This window comes from Bos indicus x Bos taurus, chromosome 21, assembly GCF_003369695.1.
Source record: "Bos indicus x Bos taurus breed Angus x Brahman F1 hybrid chromosome 21, Bos_hybrid_MaternalHap_v2.0, whole genome shotgun sequence".
Lineage (NCBI taxonomy): Eukaryota > Metazoa > Chordata > Mammalia > Artiodactyla > Bovidae > Bos > Bos indicus x Bos taurus.
Window position 1 is genome coordinate 51,257,702 of NC_040096.1, and position 17,715 is coordinate 51,275,416.

The window sequence follows — 17,715 nt, forward strand, 5'->3', positions numbered from 1 at the left end:
ATTAATAAAAATAATAATTTGGAAAGTAACAGTGGAGAGCACGCATACTTATGTTAATACTTAAAGGCACCTATTACTGCTTCAGTTCAGTTCAGTCGCTCAGTCGCTTCCGACTCTTTGCGACCCCATGAATTGCAGGACGCCAGGCCTCCCTGTCCACCACCAACTCCCGGGAGTCGGTGATGCCATCCAGCCGTCTCATCCTCTGTCGTCTCCTTCTCCTCCTGCCCACAATCCCTCCCAGCAAGAGTCTTTTCCAATGAGTCAACTCTTCGCATGAGGTGGCCAAAGTACTGGAGTTTCAGCTTTAGCTTATGTAAGCATAAATTAAAATATATTAAGGCATTTCTCCATTCTTAGGTAGAAATATCACAAACATTTTATTACAATAACATATCTATAAAAATATATGGGCTATATATTAATGCAAGTTTTAAATACCTGATTTTTATTTTTAGTAAATTAGAGATATAGTACAACAAAAAGATTAGATAGAAAAGTATTTATTTACTTGAAGGTAACCTCCAATGGACTGTGTTCCAAGAATGTTTCATCATCAGTTCATGCTGTTAAAAGCCTGAAACAAAAACACTACCAGAAACAGAAAGTGGAACAAAGCGTCAATTGCTTTTGCATCGTGACTGCTAAATATATAATGATTTCTTATTTTCATGGACTACAGTTTCTTAAAGCAGATGTTCTGTTTCACCCATTATAGTAACTAGATTCTAAAAAAGTAAAACAAAAATACATTTAACAATAAATACGTTATACCTTTATCGGACAGTCTGTTCCATGTAAATGTTATGTATATGGATCTTTTTAACATGATAATAACAGAGAATCTGTTTGAGCTCACCAAATAAATGATTTTAAGAAAGCCTGCCACATTATCTTATGCATATGCACATTATCTTCCTACAACACTTATGTGATACAGGAATAAATTACTAAATTTGAAAAGACAAAAATTAAGGAAGTTCTGCATTGACTGCATTTAAAAAATATTTATCACTTTGTGTAAATGTGGTCCACGTAGAATATGAAACACTGATTTTGCTGTCTGGATCATGGCTGAAACTACACACAGGCCTGGGAACATTGGAGATGCTGCTCAGTCACTTTCTTTTCCAAAATTTAACAACTTTGTTTCAATCCAGGGTTTATTCTCTTGGGCTCCTCATTACTGTTGCCTTTCAGTTCCAGCATTTGCTTCTTAGTCTAGCTATGGCACAGATCCATTGCACAAAAGCACAAAATAGCAAATGAACCCCAGTGGGAGACACTTTATACCTAAAAGTCAAAGTAAAACCCCATAAAGAAAGTAACTATGCCTTTATACATTTCATAAAACAGAAAAATGTTCAAAGGAAAGTAAAATTAGCTTTCAAGATATATTTGCCCCTTGAACTAGACATCTGCTGTGAAATAAAAGTCACTAAGTCGTGTCCGACTCTTTGTGACCCCATGGACTACACAGTCCATGGAATTCTCCAGTCCAGAATACTGGAGTGGGTAGCTGTTCCCTTCTACAGGAGGTCTTCCCAACCCAGGGATTGAACCCAGGTCTCCTGCATTGCAGGTGGATTTTTTACCAGCTGAGCCACAAGACATCTGCTACATGAGTATAAAATAAACTTGCATATTTTTATAAAGAAGAGTATTTTCACATTTACAGAAGGTAATCTAGGTATAGCCAGTCTATACACATTATTGCTGTTTAACATTTTAAGATTTATTGTAATTTCCAGTTGGGATATTCTGCAAAATTTCCCAGAAGCCTAACTATTCAAAGAAGTACTCAGAAATTCTCTAATTCCAAGCAAAATATTCCCATGTTGCTTGGTGTTAGAAAACAGGCATACATTTTACCTATAAAATGGTATTCTCTTGCCAAGAATAGATCAGAAGTGATTAAATAACAAAAGCAGGAAAGAGAAGCTACTGGCATAGTATAAAGACAGAATACAATAGGCAGAAATGAGTTCAGGAGGTCAGGAATCCATCTCCTAGCTCACTGGTAATTTTCTAAATGAATGAATAAATGGAGTACTACTGAATCCAATCAAGGTTTCCAAGATGAGGTCATGAGAAAAAGAAACTGTCTTCTTCAAGTTCACTGCCTCAAATAAATGTCCATCATTCAAATTCAATACTTTTTTTTCCATTATGAGCATTTTCACATTTAAGATGAAGCTAAGATTTAAAACTACATTTTAAACTCTCCTCCATTCACAAAGTGAAAAATAAAAAGTTTAACATGTTACAAAGATCTATTGAATGTGCCTAGGGAGAAGGCAATGGCACCCCACTCCAGTACTCTTGCCTGGAAAATCCCATGGACTGAGGAACCTGGTAGGCTGCAGTCCATGGGTTCGCTAAGAGTCAGACACCACTGAGCAACTTCACTTTCACTTTTCACTTTTGTGCACTGGAGGAAGAACTGGCAACCCACTCTAGTGTTCTTGCCTGGAGAAACCCAGGGACGGGGGAGCCTGGTGGGCTGCCGTCTATGGGATCGCACAGAGTCGGACACGACTGAAGCGACTTAGCAGCAGCAGCAGCGGGGATATGTGCATATTTGACATAATTCTCCTTGTCTTTCTTATAAATCTTCCATTTATCCCCATCTTATTTAAAGTCCATATTTAAACATCTCAATGGGATTGTATGAAAATGCTTTTGGAAACACAGAATTAATGTCTGAAGTGAAAAAAAGCATTCCTGGACAACAGAGAGGGAATTATTTTTGTAGTTCTAAATATTATTAGCTTTACAGCTTACCCTCATTTTTTGCTTTCCCTCTCTTTTTTTTTTTCCCTTTCAAGATATATTGTCCCTTTTAGTATAAATCAAAACTGGAGAGCAATAACATATCTTAGCATATGGTGGCAAGGGCAGGAAGAGCCTAATCTTGAAGTATAACATGTAAATAAGTGAGTGAAAAAAAAAAAGTGAGTGAATAAGTGAATAAGTGTATGAATGAATTCAATGCCAAGGATTTTACACTTTCAGCTACACTAATCAGTACTACTGGAAATCAAGAGAGTCTGGAAAAATTTCTAGCAAATTACCATATTTGTAAAATTACAAAAGCTAAGTATAATCAATCATGTTTTGAAAACCATATAGAAAGCACGCAATCTCATATACTGTTTCACAATCATTTACCATCTAAGCTTTTGTTAGTTCCTAAATTTTGTTACTAATAAAACCAATATAAAATATCTGATATGTCCCAACAATCAGGAAGTTGTGATGTTAATTGTTCAATGGTGTTTTTTGTTTTGTTTTCAAAAAGGCTATAATTTTATAATATTACCAAAATGTTAAAACATGGCAATCTAACACAAAATAAGCAATATTTTGCTTACATATTTGTCATATCCATTCAGAACAAAAGATAGAACAGATGGATAATAGTTAAATATACACTGACAATATACAAGTTCACTTTAGAGAAGCTGGGACAATACCACTGAATAGCAATATAATGCAATAAAAAGAAAATGGGTTTATGTACCTAACTGAAATGGGAGGGTATTTAAGGAACTACTACAAATCTTATAAAATACATTTTGAAGTTTAATAGTATCTGAAGAAAGAAACTTGAGTATTCAAGACTTTGCTAATATGAGACCAAAATTACAGAATATTTAATATGAAAGAATTATGAAATACAGAATTTTTAATATAAAATTAGTAGAATATTTTAGGTAACTTCCTGAAAATTTTTATCTCACTTTTATGAGCAAATTTTCTTGATTAAAAAAACAGGCTATTCTGAGACTCTAGATTATTTATAATATCCTTTCATTGACATTAGCTATTCATTACATAATTTGAAATAGACTAATGTGAACCGTGAACTTCCTGATGTTCAAGCTGGTTTTAGAAAAGGAAGAGGAACCAGAGATCAAATTGCCAACATCTGCTGGATCATCGAAAAAGCAAGAGAGTTCCAGAAAAACATCTATTTCTGCTTTATCGACTATGCCAAAGCCTTTGATTGTGTGGATCACAATAAACTGTGGAAAATTCTTCAAGAGATGGGAATACCAGACCACCTGACCTGCCTCTTGAGAAACCTGTATGCAGGTCAGGAAGCAATAGTTAGAACTGGACATGGAACAACAGACTGGTTCCAAATAGGAAAAGGAGTATGTCAAGGCTGTATATTGTCACCCTGCTTATTTAACTTCTATGCAGAGTACATCATGAGAAACACTGGACTGGAAGAAGCACAAACTGGAATCAAGATTGCCGGGAGAAATATTAATAACCTCAGATATGCAGATGACACCACCCTTATGGCAGAAAGTGAAGAGGAACTAAAAAGCTTCTTGATGAAAGTGAAAGTGGAGAATGAAAAAGTTGGCTTAAAGCTCAACATTCAGAAAAGGAAGATCATGGCATCCGGTCCCACCACTTCATGGGAAATAGATGGGGAAACAGTGGAAACAGTGTTAGACTTTATTTTTCTGGGCTCCAAAATCACTACAGATGGTGACTGTAGCCATGAAATTAAAAGACGCTTACTCCTTGGAAGGAAAGTTATGACCAACCTAGATAGCATATTGAAAAGCAGAGACATTACTTTGCCAACAAAGGTTCGTCTAGTGAAGGCTATGGTTTTTCCAGTGGTCATGTATGGATGTGAGAGTTGGACTGTGAAGAAGGCTGAGCGCCGAAGAATTGATGCTTTTGAACTGTGGTGTTGGAGAAGACTCTTGAGAGTCCCTTGGACTGCAAGGAGATCCAACCAGTCCATTCTAAAGGAGCTCAGCCCTGGGATTTCTTTGGAAGAAATGATGCTAATGCTGAAACTCCAGTACTTGGCCACCTCATGTGGAGAGTTGATTCATTGGAAAAGACTCTGATGCTGGGAGGGATGGGGGGCAGGAGGAGAAGGGGACGACAGAGGATGAGATGGCTGGATGGCATCACTGACTCGATGGATGTGAGTCTGGGTGAACTGTGGGAGTTGGTGATGGACAGGGAGGCCTGGCATGCTGCGATTCATGGGGTCGCAAAGAGTTGGACACGACTGAGCGACTGAACTTAACTGAACTGAATGGCAAAGAACAGAAATGATATGTATGGAGTACTTGCTTATAGTAGTTTTGGTACTAACTACTTGCTTGGGTAGTTACACAGGTGAAGTTAATAAAATCTCTCAATCAACCTCAAATTAAGTATTATAATTTCTATTTTATACACAAAAGCATTAAATATTTGGGCTAGAGTTGAATGATTTCACAGGCAATGAAGTGAATTTCAGAACCAAGATCGAAACCCAAGTGTGTTATATTCTAACATTTTATGGAATATGCTGTGTTGTTTTTCAATAAAGGACTGTGTCTGGATATTTCATAGGCTACCTATCAAGACAGTTTGAATGAATATGAGAAAAACAAAGAAACTAAGAGCTATGAAGAAAGTATTATTGGAGTATATATGGGTGGGTTCCAGAGAGGCCTAACAAAAGGAATCTTTGGAATTGAAGGCAAATTATTGTTTTGGGAAATTAAAGCAAGGTCATATTGTAATAATCGACTTGTTAGTCAATTACTTCCACTAGATGGTAAACTCTACTGTGGGGACAGAGAGCAAGAGAATTATGGTTACTTTTCTCTCCCCACTGCCTACTCCAGGACACTGGCTGTAACAAGGCATTCAGTGAATTTCCAGGGAACGAACTAGACTGCAAGCAGAGAAGGGAGACTGTCTGGAGAAAGAAATTTGGTGGTAAACAATCACAAAGAAAAAGATTTGCTTTCATTACAGAAATTAGTGTCATTATGACTGAGAAATGCATCCATAGGTGCTTTAACACCGATCTGGCCAAGAACTCAGTCAGTCAAGGGACCAGAAGGACTAGGATAACAGGAGTAGGGGGCTTTAAAGTAACTCATCCCAAAGAGACCTTACTTAAAAGAGAACTGGTGAAAACATTAGAAGGAAATCAACTAATCATGCCTTAGGAATTTATGTTAAGAAGTCATTGTTCTAAAAAAAAAATCTGATTTTATATAGATAAAACATATATCATTTATTTTAATAAAAATGCATCTTTCATAAAATAAGTAAAAATTAATTCTTACTTCAAAATCTATGCTCCTTTGTAAGAAAGCCAAAGCCTGTGGTCTGGTCTCAACCACGTGAGTGTATCATCTTACTGCCGACTGGTGGCCACCAGATTGAAATTCAGGGGCAGACTCTAAAGAAGAAGAAATATTAGAAAACGGAATTCGTGAATCAAGCTTAAAAGCAAATGCTTTTTTTCTGCAGTTTACCATCAGGTTTTGTAGAACTGAGAGTAATATATGCATTTTGAAGAAGTTAAGTCCATAGATGTTTGACAGCATATTACTCCCATCAATATAACTTGGTAGGCATACCAGTACTTATAAATCAATAAGAACAGTAATACAAAATTTAAGATAATTATGTGGTGACTGACTTCGTGTTAAAATAGTTTCAAGATCAAGTGGAAGTGATCCTGAAATACTAACTGGATATATAAATATAAAACTTTCTAAATGTTTCTTCCAAGGTTATAAAATAGGTTTGAGTAATGGTTTAAAAGCAACTTAAAAATTAAAACAGGAAAAAACAGCACCATACTTAACACTGAATCCTTTAAACAAATTTAAAACTACTACAGTGCCTTTGCTCCCTTTATAAGTATTAATAAAACTTTGCCAGAAATTCTGTTTTAGAAATTAAGTTGACTTCATATTTCTGAAGTGGATAAACTGCTAGTCACTGACACTTTAGTTTGAATTAGCATTATATGATTGTTTTCCCCTTAAGAATTTAAGATATATCTAATATGACTAAATAGAGGTTTTGATGAAGACAGGAAAATAGATCCCAGAATTGTACCATTGGTCTCTGGGTTAGATATTCCTAGCTAGGATGCTGCACTTGGGACTTTTGGGTAACTCAATGGAAGCACCAGACAAATACAGGGAATTAATGCCAAAAGGTAAGCAAATAAGCCAGACAAAAAAGATGGATGAATAGTTAGGTGAAATTTACTTCTTGCCTGCCATATTGCCTAAGAATTGCCTTGCTTATCTGGTAATATTTATCTTTGAAATAACCTCTTTTGAATTCTCTCAAAATTTTTTTGCCTATGACACTGTCTTTAAAAATCACTGCTTATGTTTTAAAAATTAAGCTTAAAAAAAACACTTTTCTTTAGTAAAAGAAATGACCAGTTCCATCCAGTAATTTATTGGGTTCTTAGTTCTAGTTCCAGCTTTCATGAGGTAGACCTTAATTATCTAGTATGCCATTATCATGATCCATAAAGGTTAAAAAAATATGACAAAGATTCAAGAAGAAGGGAAAGTAAAGTATGTTTTACATAAGATTAAAGAATCACATATAAAACATTTTTATTTAAAAATAAAGGGAAAAATGTCTTTTTGTAGCTCAGAAATATATTAAATGGTAAATAAATCTGACTTGGGGGGAGATCCAAAATAGACAAATAAGAAATCTGTTTATTTATGACAGAAATATGCTGGGTCTGCAAATCTCTTTAGTGCCCAATTGAATCATGTTTCTGGTAAGATCTAATTGCCAACACAATTTGTACCTTAGGACTTTATAGTCAGGTGCAACATCAAAAATATGTTTCTAAGATAAGCAGATCTCTTTTCACATTTCAAAACCATATAGGGCACAACTACGGCAGAGAACTTTATTCTTATTTTAACTAAGTTTTTTAAAACAATGTTATTTCATTTCAGAAACTTGTATTTCCCTGTTGTTTCTACACATCATTTTCTGGTCTTGAGTTAAAAGAGAACTTTATATTAGGAAAAAGAATCAAAAGCTCCTCACAATACCAATTCATTACCCAGAAAATCTGGAGAGAATTCCAATTTAAATAATTTTTTTAAAACATACATAAACAAAAAATGAACTAAAGTGACAATATATCATACATTTTCAAACCACAGAAATAAGAAAATTCATGAGGTAAGCAAACCAGTTGTTGAAAACAATTTTGAAAAAAAGCAGAGTGCCTTTCTCACTCTCTTAGAAAAAATGATAACAATATAACCAGAAACTCTGGTTTCCTTTTAACATTTATCATTTTAACTGTAAAACATTCATATTTCCACTTACTGTCTGAAATTAGTAAAACAAAACATTTTTTGAAATTCTCGATTATTATGGGAAAACACTCCAATATTTATGACCAAAGGTCCTTAGAAAAATGATCGGGGGAAGAAAGAAGCTTAACATAATTTTTAAAATGACTTGGGATAAACATTGGATTTGGGGATAAACTAAGATTTTGGGGACATTTAGAAGTATACCAATTTTGCAAGTGGTTAATGCCAACAATGATTTATATAGACATTGATGAATCAGAAACTGCCATCTCCTTTTTTTTCGAGGCCTTTTTTTCCCCCTTTGGTTGGAAGAAAAATTACCCTGTTAACTTTGCCATTCTTTGGTTCAGAATATCCTAGCCTTTCCTTCAAGGTCTTGCCACCTCTACCGCCAAGCTAAAACAAATCTGCTTCTTCCTCTTTACCGGTAAAAACTCTAATCAGCTTGTATGGGAGGGAAAGAAACAAGTACTGTACCTGGAGATGGAAAGGTACATGGCTTTACCAGCGAGTGTTTTCCTGAGGTAAGATGAAATGGGGAAAGCATTTTCAAATATAATGTATAATGCACAACAGGAAGGCTAAAGGAAGAGAGGGTCTTTTTGTGATCATGGTAGGACTTGCAACAGAGAATATTGCAAAGTTACACATTACTTATACACTACATGCTACAGTCTTTGATATCATCTTTCTTACACTACAAATTAAAGAGAAGTTGATATCACCTTTCTTATGCATGCACACACACACACACTTTTACTCAGAAGCACCCAGGAAGATATTTGAACTTTGCCCTGTTCCCAGTTCTTTCCTTACAGTTGGTTAAGTGTTCCCTCTCCTCATCTCAGTCCTGGCACTGGGAAAAAACAGAAAATAGAAAACGAAAAAGAAGTTATTTAGTCCAGCAATGTAAGGTCTTTGGGTTTCTCATTCGGCGGCTCTCTATACTTTGGTCCCTAAGGGGAACTGCAAACCTTTATCTCCAGGTCTCTAGCAGTTCCTATCAACTCAGCAGGAAAGGGTGGCCGGTGGGCAATCCTGAAGGAAAAAGGAGTCACCCCCGCGTCCAAAAGTATTTGGCAGTGCTCGCTCGCCCCGTGGTCCGCGCTGGTGCGACTCCGCCGTCACTCAGTGAAGTCCCAGAAGCGGCCAAGTTTTAAGTGAAGAGAAGATGGAAGCACGCTCTCTCTGTTTCTCGGAGAGTTCCCGGACTTAGTTCGCCGCAGGTTTTTTGCCCTGGACTTGTCGGAAACCGGCTTCTTTCACTGGAGAGAAAGCCACTGGGGAAGCGCTGATGGCTTTAATGGAGACTCTCCCGGACCACAGTGGGTCCGCTGATGTCCTGCTCCGCGGTGTCCCTTTGGTCTATTTTTCTGAGGTGTCGGAGGTGTAGCCGCGCAGTGCCTCTTTGCGGACGAGTTTGCCTCCAGCTCTGAACTCGGATCCTTCCGCGCAGCCCGGGCCCCGCGTAACTCGCGCTGGAGCCCGGGACCCACGGCGCCTGGAGGGAGCCCGGACCTGGAGGGAGGAGGCGTCTTCGGAACAAAGCCTGCGGGAGAGTTTGGCGCGGATTCCTAAACCCGGGGCTGGACCGGGAGCCCTGAGCGAACCGAGTGGAAGAAGAGGAAGGAGGAGATGGAGGACAGGCGAGAGCAGTTTACACCTCAAGCACATCACCCCTTGCGTGCCTGCCTGACAGAGGCAGTTGTGTGGATCTTGCCTCCGCGTGGGTGCACGTGTACGCGCTCGGGAGAACCCGTGGGTGTGCTTCGGCGGGAGCGCGTCTGTGCGCCCGCAGGGCAGCGCTGAAGCCTGGGAGAGCTCTATTGGTAGCAACCTTCCAGAACGCCCCTATCCTAGGAGGCCGCTAGCACGTGGCTTCGCCTAGTAGGCCGGGAAGAAGCCCTTACTAGTCAGTTTCCTTCTGCAACTCCCAGCTCTTCCAGTCTCTGGGTTCGGAGTGGTTTCTGGGCCACCGGGGTCCCAAGCTGAGAGGGAGTTGCTCGCTGGGATCGAAGACCACGTGCTGGTGAACCGGTTAAAGAGAAGTAAAAGGATTTCCAGGCTCAGGAGATGTGAACAGCTCGTTTCACATCGGGGTCTCCCAGGGGGAAGCCTTTTCCGGGCTGGAGGAAGGGGGGTGGGGTTCGAGGAGAGAAACTTGGATTTGTGGACAGCGGACCCCCGCCAGGGGGACCCAGTTTTGCTGTCTCCCCACCCCTCTTCTCTTTCCTGCTTCAGACCTGTTCCTTGTCCCAGTATTCTTAGTGGCCTGGTCTCCCTTGTGACGACTGTTGGGTTTGTTTTCTGCCTGACAGGCACCAATAACGTGACCACCTGAGCCCACCTAATGCGTGATACTTAGCTGAGTTGACTCTCAAATATAATGTTCCTTTTTAGCTTTTGCGTCCATCCGATAGCAGGCAAACTATTACCTGCCACTAAGGGAACGCTGGAAGCCAGTCGCCGGTGAGCGAGACCCCCAAGTCAGCAACTCCGCCGCAGACATTCTCGGCGGGTTATAGCTAGTGACTTTTCCCTCTGCCATAAGCAGTCACAGCCTGACTCAGTGACAACCCTTGATCCCATAACCGTGGGGCAGTGGGCAGTCAGCAAGTTCCCCCCCCCGCTTCGCAAGAGCCCAGGGATGCCCCTGGAAGTTCGCCTTCATCCTTAAGGTTTTCTGCTTTCTCCCCTCCCCCTACCTGCAACGCCCCCGCGCCTCGCCTACTCCGGGATTTGTCGGCGCCCGACGGGCCCTTTTCTCTAGGAGGCCGGGGTAAATCAGTCCGGAACACGCCCGGCTCCGAGGCGCGGAGGGCGGCGTGGCGGCCCCGGCGGGGGTCTCGCCTGACTCGGAGTCTGGGGGGCGCGGCGGCTCCCGTCACTGCGGCGAGGGCCGGGCTCACGGCCGCGCGCCCGCCGCCGCCGCCGCCTCCATGCTGCAGCGCGGGACGCAGTTCCTCCCGGCCCGGCGGCTGCCGCTGTCCGAACACGCGGGCGCGGGGAGCCGGGGAGCCGGGCCCGCCTTGGCCGCCACCGCAGCACGGGAGCCAGGCTGCCAGCACCTCGTCTGAGCCGCGGACTCCCTGGGAGCCGCGGGCAGCGGGCGGGGCGCTCTGTGCAGTGGCGCGCAGGGAGGCAGGAGGCGTGTGCAGAGCGGCCCGAACGGAGGACTCCCGTGTGTGCGTGCGCGCGGGTGTGCATGTGTTTGCGTGTGTTTTTCCTTCTTCCCTCGAGGATGGCAATGGCTTTGCAGCTGGCTGCTCCCCTAGGATTCTAGACTTTGTGGAGCTCCGGGTTGTGAGCACAACCCACCCATATAATCCATTTTGCATGGTCGATTTCTATCAGGAGAAAAAGCGCAACTGGACGGGGGTGGGGCAGACCAAGGAAACCTTCTGGAAATACAAACAGGCACACACAGCACTCACAGGAGAAAGGACGAATGAAAGACCTGGGAAGATGTCTGTAACCTTCCGGCTGGCCCTTCCGTTTTTCAGGAAAGATTTTGGATCGTTTCTACCTTTGGAAGTCATCTTGGCTTTTTTTTTTTTTGTAAGCTCTCTTCAGCTAGTAGCGTGCGTGCGTGCGTGTGTGTATGTGTGTGTATTTGTGCGCTCACTTGTCTGATGCATTTGCTTGTCTTTTATCCAACTACCCAGAAGCAAATGTGTTAACTCGGCGGTGTGCCCTCGATGCCCGGCTTCTCACAGAGCGCGGAGGACGCCCAAACCCATTTTTCCAGGCTGGATTCGGAAGGGCTGCTCAGCTGCGGACTCCTGTGTGTGGATCGCTTTACTTAGAGGCTGGGAAAGCTCCAGTATTAACCTGCTTCCAGGTACATCACAAGGTCACCAGAGGGTCTTGCAACCGTCTTGTGTGTGTGCATCCAGACCTTCCTGTCTCGGCCAGAAGGATATTTACATTTCTGTCTACATAATTTGAAGCCAAAAGTTCAGCCTGTCGAGCGGCTTTCTGCACAATCAAGGTAACAAGAATTGCCTTTCAAACTGCTTACCAGAATCCCCGACTCTTCGACTCTTCCTCGCCGGTTCCTGGCTTTCTCCTCTACACCAAAATGTCACCAGCTCTTGAATTACGTGGATTTGGGTTGGAAGAGAACTTGAAGAAAACGTGATAGAAAGGCTATGCCAGACCCCTCTCTCTGCTGTCCTTGGTTCTGTGGGCATCGAAGCCGATCGTGAGAAGGACCAGTACTCTTCTTGCTTTTCCTTCCCGGTGCTGTACTGGTGTGTGTGTGTGTGTGTGTATGTGTGCAAGTGTGAATGCGAGTGCGCGCGCGCCTGGCTGCGAGTGTGTGAGTGTGTGTGCTTGAGTGTGTGTCTGTGTGTGCGTGCGCGGCCGCCCTGCCTCTGCCCGCTCCCCGGGTGCAGAAACGCGGGTTTCATGGGGCGATCGCCGCGGATCCCCCACCCAGCGCGACCTGCGGGCAGCGGAGGCAGTGGCAGGAGCCGCCTCTCGGACTCCCTAGGATGCGGGTGCTGAGCTATGGCAAAGGGCAGCGAAGTGACGAGCGAGACCCGCGTACGACTGTGAAAGCCACCTGGAGCCACCTTGCTGGGATTGTACCTGCTGGCAGAAAGTCTTCCTACGACCGTCTTTCCTCTAGAGGCACCAGGTAACAAGAAAATGACTAGCCGCCTCACCCAGTTTCCTTCTGATCTTATTTCTAGTGTCTTATCTGCATTGCAGGCTACTTTACTTATTAATGTTTTGAAAATCATTAAGAAGGGCTGGGTATCCAAGGGCGCTCTGTGATGTTGTAATATAAATTCTAGAAGATAGAATATAAATCTGTACCTGAGCACTTAATCTAGCAGTGAAACCCTGGAAAATATGGATACACTCCCTCCTAAGTGATGCTTTTGGAAAGCTAGGCGTGTTGAACCTGTCTGAAGATGCCAGAGATTAAAATCCCGTGTTTCCTTCAGGCTATGGTTGCCACGGACCATTTGGTATCCAGCCCTCCCCAGATTGTGGAGTGCGAGAGGGTGTTTGGTTTCCATCCATCGTTTCAGGCAGGGATCATTTTGACCCTTCTCTACCTCTGGTGCCAGGTTGCTTTCCTTTCCGTATTGTGGTCCGGCTTGCCAGATCCTTTAGTAGTTGTAAATTACCCGTCTGGAGACTTTCATTCGAAATAGAGTTTTCTTGGAACTTGCTTTGCATGGAAGGGAATTCACTGTCAGGAGTCTATGTGTTGAGATATGGTGTTTAACTGCTAGTGTTTGCTTTTATCTAGCAAAGTAGATCCATGAAAGAAGTCATTTTTATATCTAGAGGAGCGCTGCTAAAACCACAGCCACCACCCCTATACCTTCCCCAGCTGTATTGTCTCGGTTGTGGAGAGGGGCTTGCACGCGCGTGGTTTGTTTGTTTTTATTTTGTTCTGCGCCCCCCCCCCCCCGTCCCGTTTTAATTTTTTCTGGTAATGTGTATCTTGAAAATTCTTGCCAGTGCCTTGATTTCCAAGGAGTAGGGTGGATTTGCGACTGCCTAATTAACATATTGGGTCTGATATGTTAAAAATGGAGATTCCCACCGCAGGCTGAGGCAAAACAAATTGAGTGAACTTCCAAAGCCCCTTACCCTCGCACTTCATTTCTCTCAATTTCTTACCTCTGCGTCCCCTACGGAAAATTTTTCTTCCTTCTCGAGGGCATTAGGATTAACAAGATAAAGCACTTCCAAAGTAGTCTCATCAATGTTTTATTCGACAGTGAAGGCGGTCTGAATAATGCAGCTGAGGAGTGCTCGTTTGTCTCCCGCCTTCGCGAGCTGCCTGCTGGCTGCACCCGGCGGAGGGTTCGGCCCGGCCGAGCGCACGGCGCCCGGGTCGGGCAGGCAGTGGCTGGGGCTGCTCCAGGGGTTTCTCTTTGCTCAAGCCACTTGGAAAGTGGAGGGGCGCTGCCTGCTTTTCCTCTGCTGGCTGCTTTTTTTTTTTTTTATAATAGATTTCCATATGATGGCATTTGAGGACCACAGATGCCATTCGCTAGCTAGCTGCTCTCTCTGTTCCTGCGCCTTGATGTCGCCGACTCCTCTGGTGATTGGGCTCGGCTGCTGCTGCAGCCCTCGCAGGCTGGTGGTGCTACAAGGCCATGTTTGCAGCGGCCTTGGGGGCTGGGCTCCGCCACTGCAGCTGCCAGGCCCGCGGTGACACTTTATTGGGGCGGGGCGGGAGAGCGCAGCGGGCCCCCTGGCAGGCAGCGGGCACATCGTGGCAAGGTGGCCGCCTGGATTTGAGACGGAGGAGGTGGGGAGACACGCGTGGGGCGGGCAGTGAGGTCCTGCCAGACACCCTGCGCGGGTAGCCCCCTCCCCCTTCTTCGTAAATGAAAATCCAAATGCATAGAAGGAAAGCTGGCAGCAAAAATGCCTTGATATTCAGATACAGCATGATTTCTCAGGATTCAAAACCTGAAACTTGTGTGTTTTTCCTAATTTTCCATTCGTTCCTCTCTGCTCTCCCGTTTTGTTCTCCTGGATTTAATCAGGTCATTTCTACTCCTGTTTTACCTCCAATTGAAATACCAGTGGAAAGACTGCTACCATCCCCCATAAACAGGAAGGAGTTGAAGGCCACTCTTCAGACAGATTTGCTCTGTAACTTTGAGCTCCAGGCAGACCCAAGAAAGGATACAGAGGATAACTCGACTTGAGCAGAAAAGCAGGTTCCCCCTGTACGTTCTGAAGACTCGGAAAGAAAAGGGTACTGCCTGTGTAAAAACTAAAAATAATTGGGTATTTGGGGGGGATTAGGTAAATATTTTTCTTTTCTTTCATCTTTTTCTCTTGTAGTGAGTTTATTTGTATTTCTCCTATCACTCTGAAAATCCTAGTCAGAAAATTGATTTGTGTATACTAACAGTCTGACAAGGACACGTTTTTGTCCCCCAGATTTCTCCACAATATTATTAGAACAGAAACGATAGCATACTAATAATATTTGCTGGCGAATAAGATATCCCTGTTTAGAAGGTGCCCCAAAATATAGGATGCTGGTGGAGAATATTAGTATTGGGAAAATTGGGTATTTTCTTCATCTCCCTCCTCATTTCATTTCATCCTGGCCTTTTCTCATTAAGAATTCAGTCCTTTGCAGGTTAAGTCTTGTCTTTGTGCCCTCATCCTTAGGGGAGTTTGAAACAAATATATTAACTGGATCTTGAGTGCTCAGATGCCTAAAAATAGATTATGGTGTCATTCATGTTTTAAAAATGCCATTCATTGGTGCAGATTGGAGGTAGGTGAACTATCATAACCAAATAGACCTTTTAAGCACAGTTTCATGTTTAGAACTTCCTTAAGAAATGGAGCTTTCTGCCTCCCTTCCCTTCCCTTTTGTCTGGAGACAGAGAAGTCCCAACCACTTTGAGGATCTGAGTCCAGTGCCCTTGGTCAGCGTTGTCCTTAGAGCTGACTTGACTTACGAATAGGTTGAGACTGTCACGTGTTGACAGAAAATTTCCTGGCAAAACCTTCCTTCCTTGTCAGCCTTCTTATGGTCACTGATAAGAGGGGTAGAATAATAGGGAAGCCAGGACACCCCTGGAAACAGATGTGAGCATAGGGGCAGGTGGAAAGGAATTGTCATTTAACTCTTGTCCCTAAGACCATTCCTTTTTGTCATCTTTTCACTTTCTCTTTTCGAGAGGAGAATGACCTTGAGCAACTCCAATCTTCTATGCTTCACATACCTCTTTTCCTCCCTCAAATGTGATGTATATATGAACACATGCACATACATGTACACACCCCTCATTTTTGAAATATGAGATTCTTGTGTTTGTGTGTTTTGGGAGGGATTCATTAAGATGTATCTCTGACTGATACCAGCCAGAGGTGATTTTCTTTCCTTTTCCTTAAGAGGGGATAGCAAGAGGTGTGGTCACTTGAGACAAAATTGACTCACCCTTATCCCCTCTTCCAGGATTTTTATCTCCTCTGACATTCAGTGATTCCTGGTATTAAAGCAGTGTGTGGTTATGGCACTGGTGTTTAAATGACCATCATGTTATAATTACCTTTCGTATTTTCACGAGTAACCATCAGTTTCCTTCTGTCCATTTAAACCAGTGTTCTCTTTCCTCTTGCTGCTTGAAGCTCTTTAGACTTGATAGTTTTGCTGAGTTTTCTAGATGGTGAAATTAGGATCTTGCTTTCTGCTGATACTATTGCTATGTTGTTATGTGGTTGGGATGAAATGCTTGCAGATTTCTAACAGTGTTCCTGTCTCTGCATCCTAGTTCTTCATCGTAACTATTCAGTTATTTTAAGGGAAATTTACTATAAATAAGGTTGCTGAGTATTTTTTGCCAATTTTGAAGCTGGAAGAAGAAAGCTACTTGAAATTTTCTGGTGGCTTAACTGGCTAATCGATTCACTCATTCCAGTGATTTTTATTTTCTGTTTACTCAGAAATAAAACATTGGCATTACTTTCAGAGTTTGTGTATAGTATAAAGGGTTCTAAGTTTTGTATTTCATTAAAGAATAAAGATCTAAATTCAGGCCTTTAAATAGATGTGACTGTGGCACCCTAGGATACATGACTAACAGGTAATTTTGCTACATCATTCTACTGACACACATGTGCATAGCTCTGCCTTGTTCAATAAACCTTGAGAGTGAGACTGCTTATTATATTTCTACGGCCCCCATTTTATTCCTGTGGCATCCTTCAATCATTAAGGACTGTTTAAAGTCTAAGGCGGTATAATTTGTCCATTACATGGTGTGTGCATGGTGAAATTAAGAAGTATTATGTTTATACGTTTTGAAGCTATTCTGGTTAGAAGTGTACCATTTTTATTATACTCTATCAACATAAATGGTATGTTATTATGAAAACTCCAGTTTCATGTAAGCATAACAAGAGATAGAAAAATAAGAATTTAATCCAAATATAATGCTTTTTTTAAAGCTTTTTCACCTTACTGTTCTGATAGATTCAGTTCTGACAGAATGCTTTTTACTGATCTATGACATAATTTAATACTAATTATGAAGATGGTTAACAAGTGATAGAAAATTTCAGAGGAATTACATGGTTATATAAATGCTCCATCATTTTACTGGTACCACATAAGCCACATGAAAAGGCTTTCTTATTTAAACTACAAACTATATCAGTAAGATTTCTCAGAAATTGGCTTTGATAGCCTATGTTAATAATAAGTTACAAACTTGGTCACGTTGGGAGGAAAATGTTAACTGACTAATTTGAGTCTTCCTAGAAAATTTCTTATAATCTGTCTAATTTTAACGCTCATGCTTTTCTTCTTTTCTTTGTAGGAGCATATATGTAATATTTTTTGAAAAACCTCTCTGATGAAATATTTTGAAATTGGTGTTATTATAATCTTTATGAAGAACAATTGCAGAATTGCCACTGAATGTTGCATCTATTTTAGATTTTATAACAAAAAAGCTCCAGAAAAGAAGTAATAAGATACAGAAATAAAATTATAGGATCCTTTCCCCAACTCTGAGAGTGCTTCTGAATTCTTAGAAAAAGAATAAAAGAAAATGCCAATTAGTTCAATAGACACTCA

The 17,715-nt window shown here is 41.9% G+C and overlaps 2 protein-coding genes across 5 annotated transcripts in view; one reads left to right on the plus strand and one right to left on the minus strand.

The window, feature by feature from the left end:
- Window positions 1-456: 456 nt before the first annotated feature.
- Window positions 457-11,496, minus strand: LOC113879437 (protein SOGA3-like). The gene is made up of 3 exons (XM_027520841.1): window positions 8,952-11,496; window positions 6,105-6,220; window positions 457-591 (listed from the first exon to the last, which is right to left on the minus strand). Exon 1 carries the CDS (start codon window positions 11,471-11,473, stop codon window positions 10,745-10,747), a length of 729 nt encoding a protein of 242 aa, XP_027376642.1. The 5' UTR covers window positions 11,474-11,496; the 3' UTR covers window positions 457-591; window positions 6,105-6,220; window positions 8,952-10,744.
- Window positions 11,051-17,715, plus strand: part of LRFN5 (leucine rich repeat and fibronectin type III domain containing 5) — a 321,982-nt gene continuing 315,317 nt past the window's right edge. For 3 of the 4 annotated variants that reach the window (XM_027520840.1, XM_027520839.1, XM_027520838.1), the window contains exon 1: window positions 11,418-12,777. The gene's annotated coding sequence lies outside the window, so the exon portion shown is untranslated. Of the gene's footprint in view, window positions 12,778-17,715 lie in introns of all 4 variants that reach the window. The other variant, XM_027520837.1, reaches the window with a different exon arrangement.